Genomic DNA, 17906 nt, shown 5'->3' on the forward strand with positions numbered 1-17906 from the left:
ATATATATATATATATATATATATATATATATATATATATATATATATATATATATATATAAATATAATATATATAATATAATATATATTATATAAATATAATATATATATTATATATATATTTATATATGTATATATATATATAATTTATATAATGCATACATATTTATATATATATAAATATAATATATATATTTATATATACTATATAAACTAAAAATATATATAATTCAAATGACTATGAAAAAACGATGATTTTTAGCAGTGATTTTAATGTTTCTCATAATTTTAAGTTATTAAGTGACTTTTAGGAAAGCACCAGCACCAAAAATGTTGTTGACCATTTATTACATGTGCAGAAACACTTGAAAATATACACAAGGAAGCAACATAATGGGAATATTTTAATACAATTTAAAAAAAAAACACACACATTTTTGATGGTTCACAGATGGTTATTTCCACCAAACCTTTGTTAGCTCAAATTCACCACAGAAAAACAACATACGACATACTAAAGTTCAAAAGTTGTTTGTAAAGACTTTTGAAGGCACTGTCACTGTCCTATCCATCTAAGATCACAAAATAGCATTACGAACTATCACCTCAACATGTCCAAGTCCTTTAAATTGTTTTTCTTTGTAGTTCCATGCCACGCGGGTGGCAAAAGCATTATAGGCACCAGTGTCCTGTAATTATCAATTCAGACAGCAGAGGTCGCTGTAGCATCTACAAGCGAGTTAAAAGTTTGTTACAGTCTCTAATCCAAATGTAACCACAATGTTGTTATTCCACCGTGAAATCTAAACAAGCCATAATATTTATGCTCTTCTTCATGTTGACGACCGTCACCCCTAAATCAAAATTTAAAAACAGACAGCTCAATGTGAGTGCCATTGTTCTTAGACATTGTAAACATCAGTGTTAGATTGCAAACAACACGCAAAGCTGCTTGACATTACTTTTCATGTGCAAAATAAAAAGGCCCTTTGAAACAGCACGCATACTTCATGATGTGTGTAAATACGGATTCGGGTTAGATAAACGTATCCATGGTTTGCAGGTCATGCATCAAATCAAATATCTTAAGAACAGCAGCAGAGCAACTTGAAAATTATTTTACAGAATCAGTAAATTGCAACGAACAGTGATTGGACCATCAAATTATTTAACTCAAGACATCACAATAGTTATAAGCAATAGACCGTTTTTCTCCACCCAAATTAGGTTGAACCCTCACACGCTGTATTTACAAGAATACAAATGTGATATCAAATAGATCCAAATTACCACACCTTACCAAATTTAACAAAAACGTCCTCATCATTGTAACTGGTTGCACAGATCGAGTCGTACAAGAAATGTGCTTATTCAACCATGTCTTGTACAAGTAGGTGGGGACTGTGAGTGCAATTAAGTGACCTCAATTACAGGAGTCACGACCACAGCCGCATTTGCGATGTAAACATTCATGTAATTACTGCCATAGTAGTACCGCACAGATGAGAACAGATGGTACAATGGACATTAGCAAGAGTTTCTTCTCTGGAGATTCTTTGCCAGACTTTCAAAGGAGCCACCTTCCCTTTTCGCCTTTAATTTTGCCATCAATAAGTGAACCACAAACACGACTGGGTTTAGATCTGGGCGCTTACCTGTCCATTACAAAATAGACAGTGTGTAACAAATGTGTTAGCGCAACACAGAACTTAATGTTTCTTAAAATGGAACTGAAAGCATCACAGGCTGATTGTTTTATTCAAATCCTTTGTATAGTGGTCTACAAAGGGGAAATTCCTAAAACGGCTGTCACTGTTCAAATCACTGCTGGAACTCACTCTAACAATATTAAAATTTGCTGTTGACACGTGTTTGACACAGACTAATATTTGTGTCGCTTCCCAAGTTGAGCTCTGAGAGATAAAAGAAAGAAAATGAACCACACAGTGAATGTGAGAGCTGGTCTTGAAAGCAGAGGAATATTTGTTCTGCGACACACACCTCTATCTCTTGGTTGGACATAATTTTTCACATATGCTCACTTATTTGCCTTCCTTCTCCTCTAAGCGGCCTGGGGTGAAAATGTAGTCTAAAGCTTGTCTCTCGGCGGCGGCCACATTGGGGTGCCAGAGGTCCACCATGAAGACCACCCTCAGGCCGTCCTCTGGACCCCCTGCAAACATAATCCAGAAAGTCAAAACATTTCATTGTTGCTTTTTAGTTAGAGTTGACTTTATTTTCTATTTCTAGGTCAATCAAGCGTCGAGATAAAAAAATGAAATTTGAAGCCCTTCTTACCCTCGTGGAAGGCCCTGTGGAGGAAAGAGTCATCAAAAAGCAGACAGCTGCCCTCAGACCAGCACTGGGGCTCTCCACCAACTACAAGCTCACAGGAGGGGGGCACTCGGAGACCTGCCAATACAAAAAAATAAAATTAAATGCAGTGATTCAATTGTGAAGGGAACTTTACATTGGTGCTTTGGCTAGACAACTAAAATTTGATTTCAACTACAAAAGTGTAAAAAACAAAATCAAAACTGTGTGAAATTTGAAGTGATATCGTAATTCAAAAAAGCCTATCGGGCAGTGAGAGGGTACTTTGGATTTCCTTGTGTACGACCTACTTCCTGTGTGCCCCTTGTGAAACAATTTGCTGCTGTTGTACGGCGAGGCCACACTGCACATTTGCCTGTAAGCGTTTTCGCTCATCCGATTTTTGCGCTTACCCAGGTGGCAGCGGAGACGCACGTTTGTGGGACCGTAATGTTCGGTGATGAGGGCTCCCGGCGACAGCACGGAGAAACAGGCGTTTCCGAACATGTTGTTGGCGATGAAAGTGCGCAGCTGGCCCAGCACCCGCCAGGCCCGTGGACACCTCCTGACATTAAGTACCAGAGGGGTGCCTTGGTTGACCAGATAATAGGTCCACCATTGGCCACGAGGAGTGTTGTTGGCTTTCCATCCCGGTGGCAGCAGGGAGCCGCTGCGGGCGGGGGGTTGATTGTAGATGCTCTCAAACTCAGCTAGAAGGGCTGGGAAGCTCTGCTCCAGGAGTTCCACATCATGTCTCTGAATTTCCCTGGAGAAAAAAGGAGCTGACGGTAGGTCAGGGAGGAAGAAGACCTCAGGCCGCTGGATGGTGGGTCGGCTGTTAAGGTATCGGCCTTGGTCGCGAACTCCTTTGTGCACCCTGCCCATACCTGACCAGGTGTAACGTTTGGCGTATTCCTGCAGGCTGTGATAGAGCCTCTGGTTGAGACTTTCTCCAGCGCTGGTGCAGCGGAAACACTCAGACGACTGGCAAAAAGCAAAGCCGTTCTGCTCCTCTAACATGGATCCGGGTTTGCCCCTATTGCGACAGTCTGAGCCAATGAAGCCCCCCACCACCCCTCCGATCCTGCCGGGCCCGCTCAGATACCTTCCTCGCAACGGACTGGTGCTATGATCGCGGCCGACCCTGTAGCAGTACCACAAGAACAGCAGAAGGACACACACCAGTGTGGCACAAGCACAGATCTCACACTCTCTCACAGACTGCATCCCTCCAGCCACCATCTCCCTCACGCTCTCCAGTGACCACTCCATAGGGGCTCTGCTGCACAAGACTCAATCTCACAGAAGAGGGGAGATGCTGGACGTCTTGTTCACGTCTGAGATTGGGAGCGGCATCAAACCACACAAAGGCTTTTGTGTTAAGCAGCTCTTCCTGTCCGTCACTTGAAAGCAACCAGTCTGCTGATTTAATCCGACACACTCGGTCTGCAACCTTAACATTTCAGCTCTTGGCAATGAGGGATGCTCTCTCCATGCTTGCTTTTAAGCTTGAGGTGTTTCCGCTGCTTCTTCTCCTGTTCTATCAAACAAATGAAGACAGACGCTGCGCCTCGGGGTTATCTGTTCTCTGAAAAACAAGGACAGAAGGAGAGAACAAAATGATGAGAACAAGGATGGAACTGACATCAGGAGACTGCTACTGTTTATCCCTCTCTCTCTCCATATATTTCATCTGTCCATCCATCTGTCCATCCATCTGTCTGCCCATCAGATCCAGATCAGCTCAAAATATGGAAATTGTGACTGGTAGTGGAATGCAACAACTTAACAACAAAAATAACATTCAGTATCGTGCTTGGCCTAATTAGAGTCACTTGTATACCAGTCGCCAGCCAAATGCAGGGTATGCAATCAATTTAATTCTTAGCACGAACAGAGGTGGAATGGTGGGAGTCTGGTTAGCACGTCCGCTTCACAGTTCCGCAGTTGGTGTGAATTTGAAAGGTCATTTGTCTATATGGGCCATGCGATTGGATGGTGACCAGTCCAGGGTGTACCCTGTCACTCAACCAAAGTCAACTGGGATAGGCTCCATCTCCACAACTCTAGTGAGAAGTATGAAGGGAATAAATACAAAGGGGGAAAAAAAAAATCATATAATGCAACAAATACAAAAAATTCAACCAGCAAATCGGAGGTCAGCACCTTAAAAATATTCATGCATTTCAAGATGTTTAAGCTCTAGAATGGGAACGGAATCCAAAGTAACTTTTAATGTGGTCGTTGTTTCCAGAATGCCTTTTTCAGAAACAATACCAACCTCCTGGAACTGGGAATGCCGAAGAGAACCAAAAACAAATCAAAACAACCACAAGTCACAGTCTTTGAGCTGTGTCACTTCTATTGTTTGCTTCTTCTGAAATGTTGTGCATTTTGTTTTCCACTCAAAAACATTGATCCATGACCACAGTATGTATTCTATGAAAGCTATGTCAAACAGGGGAACACTGTGTCATAAAACAAAAATAATCTTCACACACATTCCAAATGGCTTCCACAATCACCTAGTAGCACATTTGACACTGTGATACAGAATTATGGTATGTAATTCTGAACAAAAAATGGGGGCCCCACGATAAAGTGTGTTCATATCAATTTATTTTCTAGTCCCAGTTCAACTGTTTTTTGGCGAGAGGCGATGTACACCCCGGACTGGTCACCAGCCAAGTGCAGGCTACGTATTGACAAAACAGCCATGGACAATTTTGAGTCTTCAAATCAACTAACATGCATGTTAGTTGGAAGGCCGAACCTGAGATTTGAACCTCCAAAATAAGAGCGATGGAGCAAAAGTGCTGTCCACTAGGTCACTATGCTGTCACTGTGTATATAAAAAACGGAATATGAAAACCTTTCTTACAGTGTGCATCCATATATTTACACATTTGTGGACTCACCAAACAAAAGCATGTGTCAGTAGCTGCATTTAACACAAATCTATACCAAGGTATTTCCTTTTTTGTGGCACATAGGCACGCACACAAGCACAATAACATTACATAAGCAATGTAAATGCCCAGATTCAGAAGGAGATGCATAGAGAGATTGGTAAACTAAGCGGTGTATGAAGTCTGTGTAATTTCTGTTTGACATAACAAAGAATATACATGGTTGTTATTATATATACGATAATAAATCAACAGCCAAAGCCCGTGGAGTGAATAGCGTCAACTGTAATCAGAGCTCAGCCAAGACGGCTCACCAAAAATGGTCGGGCAATCCTGGGAAAAATCCCCCTCGCCCCCCCTCCAGCATTCTGTTTGACAGTTTTAAGACGCCCCCGCATCCCGCCCTCACACACCCACTGCGTTTGGGGGAAGACTGGCTGGTATCATCAACCACTGCATGAAATACTCACAGAACTCGAAGTGCAGCTACAACGGCACAAATAATCGCCACATTGACCACATAGACTCGAGTTGACGTCAGTCTATTCTTTGCCCCTCCCGTTACACACATTGAATCGTGCATCCATACCTGCTCAACAATCATAATGTGACTACAGGAGAGCAGAAGAGAAGGCACACAGGTGTTCTTTCCTGGCCAAGCTGCGGTGATGCGCAGTGCACGCAGACGGATATGCAACATAAAAACACATCAAAACGCAAAATGCAAGTCCAAATCGGGAAAACACTACGCTTGTGTTTGATCAAATGAAATACACTGCCCTACCGACAATCTGAGACCCTGTCTTTGTGTCTGTCGTGGCGAACAACCGCTGACAGGCCAATTTGGTCGTAAATACAAAAGATTCGCTGGGGTAAGACACCCATCGTAAAGACAACAAAATAGTAATCTGAGTAACTATGTCCGGTTACGCCTTTCAAAATGAAACTGCGCCTACCACAAATAACGCTGCAGTAAGTGCGCGATCAAAATTCATTACAATTTCATTTCACATTATATTATGCCTGACTTTTCAGAAAAAAAAAAGGGGTGGGGGTGGTTAGCTCTTGACTATTTTATCCATAATTACTCACAATTTCAAGTCAGGCTTTTATTACAAATATTGCTTTCAAGGGTTTAAGCGACTGCTCAATATTGACACAAGTAACTTGTAATCTGACAAGAAAAGCAAGCAAGAAAAATGAAGTAGTAGCATGTTTTTTTTTTAAATTCAAATATTTTTTTGTCAGTTTGAAATGTCATCAAAGCTATGGAACACATATTATTTGATTTAACAAAACCACAACAAAAGCGTCAGAGATGTTTCTGTTGTTGATGTCGTGATACATTGATACATTCTGAGTGGAAGTTTTAGTTTGAAAGTGAAATATTGCCACATCCGGACCTCATCTGTTTCAATCATTTGATGTACTCCCTTTCCGGTGAGGCTCACGACTCCGCCATCCTTTTGAAAACAGCTGTGAACTACACTACCCATGATGCTCTACAATGGTAACGGAAGACAGAGCACATCTTGATGTTGTCTTTCTGCAGTTCACCACATCAATAGACTCTACATAGCCCCCGGTACCACACAAAGCCACCGTGGCGCCAGTTAAATTGTTCCTCTTTGTAATGTTTAGTCGTAAATCATTACAACACAAAACAGGAAATGATTAAAGTAGAGTCAAAGGCCAGTCAATCAAGATGTTTGTAGCTGGATGATTATGAGTGTTTCGCGTTGGTGTGTGAGCAAAAGAAAATTAACCAGCAGTTGGAGCATTTTAGCTAAACTGTTTTATGAGTTCATACAACATTTGAATAATACTGTAATTATTTAGAAGTAATCGAATATTTTGTACCACATAATATTCCACAGCACACATTTTCTTTTTAAGACACTCGACCCACAGCTCTAATGGTTATATGGGGATCTTAAAATCCGAGCACATATAGTTTGTGACCTTCATAAATTCCTGTCTGGCCCCAAACATATGGCAAAGGTCAAAAGTTTGATTTCCATTGGTACTAAAGCAAAAAAGCAACCACTGGATCTGAACAATTTAAAATTAAATTGATTCATTCTAAATATGCAAAAGAAGAACCTAATGATGCTTAGGTGGTCCTTCTTGACATTCGTGTCCACCATTATGCTTTGTTTGAAGAAAGGGGTCGAAGGTCAGCCTTGGTTGTCTGCTATCAAGATCACTACAACCACCCCAACATAAAAGAGCTTTTCCACAATAATGATTGAGATCATCTTGATATAACCTCAGGGAATCCTTGAAACAAGGATGGTTGTAACAAAGAAAGAAAAAGAATAGTGAAATAAAAAAATGTACATACATACTAAATCAAATTTAAAACATTATTAGTTTTTTAAAAAATAAATTCAATAAATTGAATCTGGAATCATGAGACATTAAAAAACTATTTAAGAGACTGTTTTCATGTGCCCAAAATTATGGTCCGGCCCCAGGCTTTGATTTTGACACTGTGATTTAGAGTCTATGCTTCTAAGGGTTGTTCCAGAATTGGAGGACAATTTAGGCACTCTTTTTTAAAATGGATTAAATTTTAATTACATTTGGTTTTAATATTTTAAATAGTAATAAACCAGCATATAAATTAGATTATGTGCAACTCAGACATGGTTTTTGTGTTTTTTTGTTTGTTTTTTGGAGGGAATGAGGTGGGGGTTGTACAACAGACTTCAATTAGCTCGACTCAAAACATTTTACAACTTTTTGCTATTTGCTCCCCACTCCAGGCAGAGGTGGAGCCTGACTTCCCTGTTCAGCCCACTTTCTCACTTTATCGCCACAATCACACACACTGACACATATTTTCATACTTGTCACACACCGAACCTATAAATCACTTTTCGAATACAACCTGAATTAGTGGTGAGAGGAGAATCAGCCATGGCCAGATCAAAAGGGCAAGTATATGCATGTTGCGCATTGATGCTGGTGTTCTGCGTCATTGTTGTGTCAGTGTGCATTTATCAACGTGGGAAACGCAAGTGTCCACAAGATTCCTTCTCCCACGCTGCAGTGGCTGCAGACACTGGGACATGTTCACGAATTGGACGGTAAGAGAAATTTTTGTTTACTTTCCGAATGGGTCTGACTAACCAAAAAGTGAACCGAGACTGAGCTAATTGTGGCATTTAGGGCAGGGGTATACTGCGTAGCCATCAATTCAAAAGTAAGGGGCACTACTTGCTCAGAAGATGACTTCTATGAGCAAATGATCATTCTCTCACAAGCTACCGCTCCTAAAAAACTGTCATTAAATGACTAATACTCAAACTGTCAAACAATAACACTCAATGACAGCTAAGCATAAGAAGCCAGATAATTATATGCCTAAGGACAAAACGAAACACAAGAATGTAGTGAGACGTTGTTCTTGACAGCATGCTTGTGACACACACACTGGAAAGAAAGTTAACCAATTTATTTTGGTTGTAATCTTTAAAAGCCCTCTGATTTCAAACTCTCAAATGTGAACTAGTTAAACTTTTGTGTGTTTTTAGAAGTTTTTAATCAAACATTAACAAATACTTAATTGTCACCTGCGCAATGGAGCAGGGCGACCAACTGCAGCTTGGACCAGAATTTATTGAAGGGAAAATGGTGGTGGAGAACAGGATGGGGGGAACAAACGGGCAGGAGAACAACGTACGGCCAGCATCGGACCTCTTCCTAGCGACACCGGAGCCGCGATCCTCATCACCTGACCCCGCACTGACTTGCTTCTGCGCGTGGCTCTTACTCATCCCGCTGCGCGTGGCTCTGACTCCCTCGCTGTGCGCGGTCCTGACTCCCTTATGCCGCAGCCCGTAACTCTGACGTCCCGTATCCTGCTGCGCGCGGCTATGACTCCCTCTATGCGACTGTGCGCGGTTCTGACTCCCTGTATGCCGCTGCGCGCGGTTCTCACTCCCGGTATGCCGCTCCCCGCGGTTCTGACCCCTGTATGCCGTTGTCCGCGGTTCGGACTCAGACACTGCCGTTACCGCCAGTTTGGACCCTGCGTCTTCCCACGTCTGGTTCCCATCCGTTTCTGCTGCCCATGTTCTCCTGTGTGTTTGTTCCCCTCATCCTGTCCTCCACCATCCTTTTCCCGTCAATAAACCCTGGTCCAAGCTACATTTGGTTGGTTGGTCTCTGTGTACCCTGCAATTGGCAGGCAACCGGTTCAGGGTGTCCCCCGCCTACTGCCCAATGACCACTGGGATAGGCTCCAGCACGCTCGCGACCCCCGTGGGGACAAAGCGGTTCAGAAAATGGATGGATGGATGGATGGATGGATGGACGGACGGACGGACGGACGGACGGACGGACGGATGGATGGATGGATGGATGAATGGATGGATGAATGGATGGATGGACGGACGGACGGACGGACGGACGGACGGATGATGGATGGATGGATGGATGGATGGATGGATGGATGGATGGATGGATGGATGGATGGATGGATGGATGGATGGATGGATGGATGGATGGATGGACGGAAGGACGGATGGATGGATGAATGAATGGATGGATGGATGGATGGTTTTCAGACCGCTGCTAGTATGATCTCTGAAATGTTGAGTAGTCACCAATACCAATTTTAAATGCCGATACCACTTGTATTTTCTATACATAAATGTTTTTCGTTCAGGTGCAGTGTGATGTTTATGTTTCAGGGACATGCTTCAAAAAGGGGGTTCAGCAGTAGATGGCGCCATCGCTGCTCTGCTCTGCACATCTCTCCTGAACCCTCAGAGTATGGGCCTTGGGGGCGGATCCATATTCACAGTGATGGACAGCACCGGTGACAAGTCACATTCACTCACGAGTCCAAGTTCAAATTGGCCAAACTCAGAACTGAAAGAGATGAAAACAGCTCTTGTTTCTTCTTATCCAAGGCAAAGTAAAAATCATCAATTCCAGAGAGCGTGTTCCTGAGAAGTCTAACGCTGACACGTTGAAGTCATGTCCCGATCCTCACCATTTTGTGTCAGGTAGCCAGTCCATTTTTGTTCAACACTTTTGTTGAGCACCATCAGTAGATACGCATTTCAGATTCTTTACAGATGAGGTGGAGATGGACAATTTAGTTATCACACAGAAATAACTTTGAACTTTTCTGAATGTAGTGATTCCAAGTCCTTTCTCTGCTGTATAAACATTTCTCTAATCTCCATTAAGTAGGGGTGAGCAAAGTGTTGACTGCGGGCCACATACACATCTGTTCTTTAATTCAGTCCATGAAGTATTTACATAATAAAATGTCCTGTTATATTTGTTGAAATAGTCTGGCCGTACTTTTGATATTCCCAAAAATTAGTCTTCATATATTATATCCATCCATATACTATACATACAATAGCCATCCAACCATCTGCTGATGAGGAAAAGCGGTTCACATAATGGATGAATCAGTCCCTCAAATATATAATATCCCTCAATAGTTGATGATAGCCAAAATCCCACATGCCAAGAAGAAATACGTGACACGGGTGTGTGGCCTTTTGATATTGAGCTGAAAGAGGCTCAGGGGTTCTTTGCTCAGAAGTTGTCCTGTGGTGCCTGTCACGGCCGAGGACAAGGGAGATTTCACCGACATCATTGACGTCATGTCTTTAAATAATTCATTATATAAAATACTAGTAAAAGAAACTTTTGTAATATATTTAATATGAATAATAACATTTAAAAGAAAATATGAATGATTTTTTTTATAACAAATACAAACTTAAAATACCTTTTAGTTATTATTTTATGAACCAAATTTTAAACAAATGGACTGGTCCATCTGTACATTTTTATAAATTTGACTCTTGAACACAAATATTTGCCCACCTCTGACATAGAGTGTAATTGTGTCCAGGACATACTGCGGTCTAGTCATAGAAAGTGAGCCAAGCCCACGTGCACAGTGGAAAAACAATCGTGTCAAATCATGCTTGTTGTTCGCAGTGCTGATGCTAAATGTGGCTGATTATTGCATGCATTGTATTTCAGTTGCTCCTGATCCAAGTCACCTGTGGATTGGAATCCCAGGAGAACTCCGTGGTTATGAAGAAGCGCACAGGCTTTATGGCAAGTTGCCTTGGGCAACCCTCTTCCAGCCGAGCATTCAGCTGGCCAGACGGGGGTTTCCAATTCCACAAATCCTTGGTCAATACCTGCCTCTTACCAACAAGTCACAGCTACTGCGGTACGTCATGCCCCAACATGCAGCAGCAATCGCACATTTACACACTTGACACTTGGATGCCATCCAGAACAAAACCTTCCATCCTTGTACCATTACAATCAAGCGTAGTTTTATTGATGTTTTTTTATTATTGGCCATTGCGCTAGCCAATATTACTACAATTTTGCCAGTTTTACAAAAGGTAAAGTGGCAACTGAATGCAGTCTTTTGTACTGCTTTATTTATTTTATTTAGTCGAAACATCTCCCATTGTCTTAGGTTGTGCAGTTGTACCTACTAAATGTACATCCTTTAAGTGTCAAACTCAAGGCCCGGGGTCCAGATACGGCCCACCACATCTTTGTATGTGGCCCGCGAAGACAAATTGTGCATGGACTTCATGTGTCAATACTAAAATTACAAACTGTCTTCACTTTTAAAAAATAGAGAAGTAGCTAGCATTTTTTTACTAGTCTGTGATTTCAAAACTTTTTATTTTTATTAGTTTGTGTATTCTATAGTTTATATAATGTAAGGCGTTGACAGTCACAATGGCCCTCCGAAGGAAACTATGACTACGATGTGGCCCGCGACAAAAATGAGTTTGACACCCCTGCTTTATTCATTGTCTGCATAAAAAGTACTATTCTGTATTTATCCTCTAGTGAGCTTTTCTCAGATAAACATGGAAACCTGCTGAAAATAGGAGATTTGGTGAAATTTGAGACACTAGCCAACACACTGGAAACAGTTGCAAATCTCGGAGCAGATGCTTTCTACACTGGAAAAATAGCCGAAGATTTAATCCGAGACATACAGGAGGCAGGTATTGTTGGATGAATTCAGTCATGATTTGTTTTCCAACCATTTATGTTTGGCAGACACAATGATGTCATTACAAATGAGCAAATATAATTGAGGAATTCAAATGGAAAAGCAGAAAGTTGCCATTTTGGCTTGTAGAAAAAAATTGAGAAAGAAGGGAAAGAAAAAAAGTTGCGGGAATGTTTACGTGGTTTTGAAACTGCATGTGTTTTTTTTTTTTTTCCTAAATCTGTGGTATACCATCAAACCAGTACCTGTAATCTAGTGGTTATTCTGAAGGATAGCAAGAACAAAAAAGATAACTGCAGTCAATGTGATTTGTACCTTCTTTTAAAAGATTAGGGTTAAGGTGCAATATTAGTTATTATTATTATTATTATTATTATTATTATTATTATTATTATTATTATTATTATTATTATAGCAGCGATATCATGCTATTTTAACCTTTCCACAGTTAATTATAGGCATACACTGCATGTCCTATAAATTCTTTTAGTGGCTATTTTTCTAACCTGGAAGTAAGACGCCTGGTACACTAAAACCCCGCCTTTGCTCACACGAATTCGTTGGTCGACTTGAGTTCAGTTACCGCTCAGTTGAGGTGCTCAAAGATGAGTGGAGGAAAACACCACTTTGCATTTTAAAATGGAATGATATGGCTCCTTTAAGGCAAAGGGCTAGTTCAGGAGATTATAATTCTAATACATTCAGCTGCAATTCATTTGTATTCAGAAAGCATAATATTTGTAGTTATGTGAAATTTTTGGACTTGTCTGTTTTCAACAAAATTCATAGAATTGCCTGATTTTGAAATTAACTGAGATCAAGGACTTCTTTTTAATAACAGCTAGATTCCCCCCTAAATTAGCCTCCTAATTGATCAATAGAAAAGCCTACATAAAAATTCTAATCATTGACTTGGACCTACAAATACAAATAAGAAACCTTAAAACCTTTGCTCAAGTGAGAAAAAATGGAGATGTCTGCTTTTGCGTTTGAGGTCTTCACTTGCTTTTAAAGCAGTACAGTGAATACGATCCCTCCCAAATGGGAGTGTGGGCTGCCTTGATCATTTCCAAGTTACCATTTTTTTGCCCAGGAGGGTCGCTGACTTTGCGGGACTTGGCATCCTACAGAGCAACAGTGAGCGATGCATGGACCATTCCTCTGGGAGAATACCAGATGTATATTGCTCCACCCCCTGGAGCTGGAAACATCCTTAGCCTCGTCCTCAACATCATGAAAGGTTGCTTCAGCACACAAACCACAGGGGTATTCCAGTTTTCAGGTTATACGGAAACTCAGAGGAAATTGACCCTAAAATGAAGGAAAGTCCAGATTGTCCATTTCAAAGAGCTGTGGTTAGATGTTGCCACAGCATATCATTTTTTTTCATTAAGCCCATCTTCCGGTTGTTCACCTTCTTTCCACACTCAACATTGCTCTGGACTGTTGGCCATAAATATTTAAAGACCTCCACCCTCGCTATCCCTTCCTCTTTAGCCTCACTCTTCTTCCTGCTAATCTTTTTCTTCCACTACTCATCCCAGAATTTCTCTTTCTCTTCTAGTTCACATTCAACATTCCATTAAACATCCTCCATTTTTTATTTCATCCTCATCGCCCAATCTGACTCTCTTCACCTCCATTCTTAACTATTGTTACATGTGAATGATACTTATTCCATGTTCTACCAGTATCCAGGGTGAATCGACATAGTTGGGGTGGATCGATGATGTCTTTTACCTCAACGTGAGAATGATTTAACTAATTGCGTTTAACTGTTCTGGAACTGAATGATCACAGTTTTCTAGTTCAGAAGTCAACCCGGTATTCTGAGGAGCGAGTTAAATCTGCTTTCTGGAATAACCCTCTCACTCTTATCTAATTTTAAATCACATACTGACTTTGATATACTGTGCATCATATGCATGAAGGCTTTACTCACATTGACAGTTGAGACTGTTGATGTGTGAGGAATTTTCTTTTTTTTTTCAGGATATGATCTGACTCCGGCATCCTTGAGAGGTGAACAAAAGACATTGTTTTATCACCGTTATGTTGAAGCTTTCAAGTTTGCTAACGGATTAAAGAAACATAACCGCGATCTTGAGTTCAGTTCAGAAGTAAGTTCATACAACAAACCTTTGACAATATATAAAGTACAGTCTTTATTAGTCAGAATTGATTGAGTCACAGTTAAACTGTCCCTAATGGGACAAAATGAAAGCCTCAACATAATAATGATAATAATATTATACATTTGTATTGTATCTTCTAAGGGACACATTGACACTTAACAACTCTTAACTCATAGCCGCCAGTCCCAGACTAAAAACATCCTATCACTGTTTAACTGTGACCAATTGAATCTAGTTCAGCAATCTGATGATAATAATAATAATAATAATGATAAAAAAGTCCTTCACAACTATGAAATCAAAACGGTAAGTAATACACTTGATGTTATAACTAAGTATATCAAGTAATAAAATCTTCATAGAAATTACAAAATAAAATCCTGTTCACTCCAGGGACATTCTGTGCTGCCATTAATAAGGTTTCAGATAAAAAAAAAAAAATCCCCACATTATTAAATAATTATAACTTTTTTTGGGGTGGGTAATTTTTCGTGTATCAAATTTTCATCAGTGTTTTTGTGATACTTTTAGGGTTTAATTCTTATTAATTTTCCGCAATGCATTTCATTGGTAATGAAGTAAATTCAAATTCTGGCTATTCGTGGGCCGGTCCGGCCCCAATCCCCCATGAGTAGCGATGGTCGACTGTAAAGTAAATAGACAAGTTTTTGAATAGCTCTTCATCTTCTGATCAGATCGGTTATTAGTTTGTTTGTTTTTTACACTCACTGATGGGTGATCGGCTCCAAAATCCTGATCATGTAAAGCCAACAATGAACAGAAAAAAAAAAAAAAACACTGTAAAAAACATGACAGCATTTTACATGTGCACTTTTATAACCTTAGTTTTCTGAGATGAAGATTAAAGGTACATCTGCAGTATGATGGGATGACAAATAATGCAGCAGTAGAGCATGTGTATCCAAGAACTTATTGATCCAAAGTCAAAATGGGATGGATTTCATCCAAAGCCATGGCTAATGAAAACCCGCCAGTGCTGACGTAAATCCCCACAAGGGCCACCCAAGAGTGAAGCACAACGTAGGGCACACAAAAGACACACAGCTTCAAGTTTGGTCCTTGTGACTCATGCAAAATGTTCCATCTTTCTTACAGCTGACAAAGAAATTCACAGAGGACAGCATCGCAGATCATATCCGCAGTTTAATCAATGACAAAATGTCCCATGAGCAGCAGTATTACAACACGACGCCATATCTGGACAGCGTGGGGACCACACACGTGTCAGTGCTGGCCCAAGACGGATCCGCTGTATCCGTCACCAGCAGCATCAACCACATGTCAGTATTATCCGCTAAATTTCATGCGTTGTCTCCCTGTGAACGGTTACTTCATTTTCTTTACAGATTTGGCTCAGGAGTCTTGTCTCCAAGCACCGGAGTCCTCCTCAACAGTCAGCTGTGTGATTTCTGCGGAATAGCTGACAGATTATTTGCAGGTAGGCCAGAGTGGTGTAGTCTGCCTGAGAAGAATAAGATGTATAAAAAATGTTCGGAAATAAATGTGGCTATTTTTGTACAATATTAACATGTTCAAAGTTTTCTATTTTGGGCACATGTTGATACCAAGTGTTTTGCTTTTTTTTTTTTTTTTTGCTTCCTGTTGTGATGTTTTAATTGTAAACCGACCACAAAAAGTAGATATGCTAATATGGAAAAATTACATATGCAGTTGAAGAGACAAAATTGTAGTTGTTCTCATGGATCACTTCAACATAAAGAGAACCCCAAGATTGATCCTGTATCGAAGGATTTGCAAAAAAAATCACATATTGGTCATCCGTATCTGTCAGTACAAAAGAAATCTGATATGTGCACATATTATATTTGTATTGTGCATTCAGATCTGCAGTATAAATTCAAGCAAAAAGAAAAATAGAATAATGGGCTGCGGAGCAGAAATGGAACTTACTAAAAGCGTTTACACGGCTAGGCCAACAATGAATATTTGACAGAGGCTATAAATATCCTTCTGCACTGTCGAGCAGCTGTGAGTCAGAAGATTCAAAAGACCCCTGCTGATTACATTTCTAACCTTTCCTCATGCATTTTCATATTGATGAGTCTGAATAGTGACTGCCGTGGCTTTTGTTCTGTTGGCAGGGGAGCATCCGCCTTCATCTATGGCTCCTACTGTGCTCAAGTCTAAGTCAAAGGTGCTGGTTATTGGAGCAAGTGGTGGCTCTATGATCACGACTGGAATGGCCTCAGTGCGTGTCCATGCTAAGTCACTTTTGTCACATCATGTTCTATGTTCACAAGTTTGTCATCTGACAGACATAAATAATCCTGTTTCCCTTTCAGGCAATCATAAACAGCCTTTGGTTTGGAAAGAGCCTTAAGGAGGCCATTGCCACTCCAGTTCTTTTTGTTAACTCGGAAAATGCAGTGCAGTTTGAATCCAACTTCGATAAGGTAAGGAACTGAACAGAGGTGTTAAATCCAGGTTGAGAAAGAAAAAAAAACCTGCCAAATTGGCTTTAAACGCAACTGCTTCTAATCACCCGAGTCGGCAAGTAAACACGCACCTGGAAGCTAGCTCCTTTAATTTAATTAGCTGGTTAATTAGTGGCTAAATCCAAAGTGTGGCAGGGTTTCTACTTTCTAGACCAGGGATTGTCAATCGGTGGTCCACGGCCGTCTAGTAGTCCATGGCGTTATTGGAGATGGTACGTGAAATTGGAAATAATTGTAACATGAATCATTCATTTACTCATGTCAATCATTTACCTATCCAAATTATGTCAATTGCAGCTGAGATTCCCAAAATAGACAGATGCAAATAAATAGCCTGTATAGGTTTATATTTCATTAGTGCAAAAGATAATATTCCGACAATGCAGTGGTCCCCGAGTTGCTTCTTGGTTATCATGGTGGTCCCTTGGACAAAACCAGTTGAAAACCCCGTTCTAGACCTGTGGAACTGAATGCATACTTTTGGGCACCGTCCGTGTTGCATTACATGTGAATCTTTTTGCATTGTTTTTCAGGGTGTAATCGAGGAATTGAAAGGTCTGGGACAAAAACACAAACCTCTGAAGAAGTTGTTCACTGTGCTTAATGCTGTGGAGAAGGAGGGTAGATGTATCCGTGCAGTGTCTGATTCAAGGAAACTGGGTGAAGCAGCTGGTTACTGATTCAATGATTTGTGGAGCTAAATGAATGCAACCTAATGAATGTTACCTTGTAAATACAACCAAACCAGAATATGTAGTATATTCAAAATTGAAGAAGAAAAAAAACGAATTATTTTGAAGGAAGTAGTGGTTCTCCACCTCTTTTTTTTTAAAAAATTACATAGTGGCATAAAATAAATTGATACTACTATTTTAACATTGGACAATTGCACTATACTGCAGCTACATTTCTGTCAAAATTTCATTAAAAACAAAATGCAATTACAAATTTCACAAGTTTCATTGACTTATTTTAAATTTGATATATGGTGCAGAAACGAGATACGTATTCACAAATATATCACTGACCCATTTTCAGACTC

General features: G+C 40.4%; 2 protein-coding genes across 7 annotated transcripts; one reads left to right on the forward strand and one right to left on the reverse strand.

Moving 5' to 3' along the window:
- Positions 1-331: 331 nt before the first annotated feature.
- Positions 332-6135, reverse strand: asphd2 (aspartate beta-hydroxylase domain containing 2). Of its 5 annotated transcripts, none has more exons than XM_049763715.2 (5): positions 6007-6135; positions 5812-5882; positions 2727-3901; positions 2299-2412; positions 332-2173 (listed from the first exon to the last, which is right to left on the reverse strand). In XM_049763715.2, exons 3-5 carry the CDS (start codon positions 3583-3585, stop codon positions 2043-2045), a joined length of 1104 nt encoding a protein of 367 aa, XP_049619672.1. In that variant the 5' UTR covers positions 3586-3901; positions 5812-5882; positions 6007-6135; the 3' UTR covers positions 332-2042. The 5 variants fall into 5 exon arrangements, with proteins under 5 accessions (XP_049619672.1, XP_049619673.1, XP_049619671.1 ...); XM_049763716.2 differs by having other exon boundaries at positions 332-1913; positions 2002-2173; positions 5812-6131; XM_049763714.2 differs by having other exon boundaries at positions 5812-6130.
- Positions 6136-7994: 1859 nt separating this feature from the next.
- ggt5a (gamma-glutamyltransferase 5a) lies at positions 7995-17820 on the forward strand. Of its 2 annotated transcripts, XM_049763533.2 has the most exons (12): positions 7999-8314; positions 9923-10050; positions 10145-10240; positions 11244-11439; positions 12084-12244; positions 13346-13492; positions 14245-14372; positions 15504-15688; positions 15755-15846; positions 16511-16617; positions 16712-16822; positions 17398-17820. In XM_049763533.2, exons 1-12 carry the CDS (start codon positions 8145-8147, stop codon positions 17542-17544), a joined length of 1668 nt encoding a protein of 555 aa, XP_049619490.1. In that variant the 5' UTR covers positions 7999-8144; the 3' UTR covers positions 17545-17820. The 2 variants fall into 2 exon arrangements, with proteins under 2 accessions (XP_049619489.1, XP_049619490.1); XM_049763532.2 differs by having other exon boundaries at positions 7995-8314; positions 15504-15846.
- The last annotated feature ends 86 nt before the right edge of the window (positions 17821-17906 follow it).

The sequence above is a fragment of the Syngnathus scovelli genome, chromosome 3 (genome assembly GCF_024217435.2).
Source record: "Syngnathus scovelli strain Florida chromosome 3, RoL_Ssco_1.2, whole genome shotgun sequence".
Classification (NCBI taxonomy): Eukaryota; Metazoa; Chordata; class Actinopteri; order Syngnathiformes; family Syngnathidae; genus Syngnathus; species Syngnathus scovelli.

Bases quoted from the DNA above. Each gene is read 5' to 3' on its own strand.
- asphd2 (XM_049763715.2), bottom strand. From the start codon at position 3,585: ATGGAGTGGTCACTGGAGAGCGTGAGGGAGATGGTGGCTGGAGGGATG. The intron at 2,413-2,726 runs GTAAGCGCAAAA...TTGTATTGGCAG, and splicing joins GCGTCTCCGCTGCCACCTGG to GTCTCCGAGTGCCCCCCTCC. The intron at 2,174-2,298 runs GTAAGAAGGGCT...TTATGTTTGCAG, and splicing joins CCACAGGGCCTTCCACGAGG to GGGGTCCAGAGGACGGCCTG.
- ggt5a (XM_049763532.2), top strand. From the start codon at position 8,145: ATGGCCAGATCAAAAGGGCAAGTATATGCATGTTGCGCATTGATGCTG. The intron at 10,241-11,243 runs GTAGCCAGTCCA...ATTGTATTTCAG, and splicing joins TCCTCACCATTTTGTGTCAG to TTGCTCCTGATCCAAGTCAC. The intron at 15,847-16,510 runs GTAGGCCAGAGT...TTCTGTTGGCAG, and splicing joins AGCTGACAGATTATTTGCAG to GGGAGCATCCGCCTTCATCT.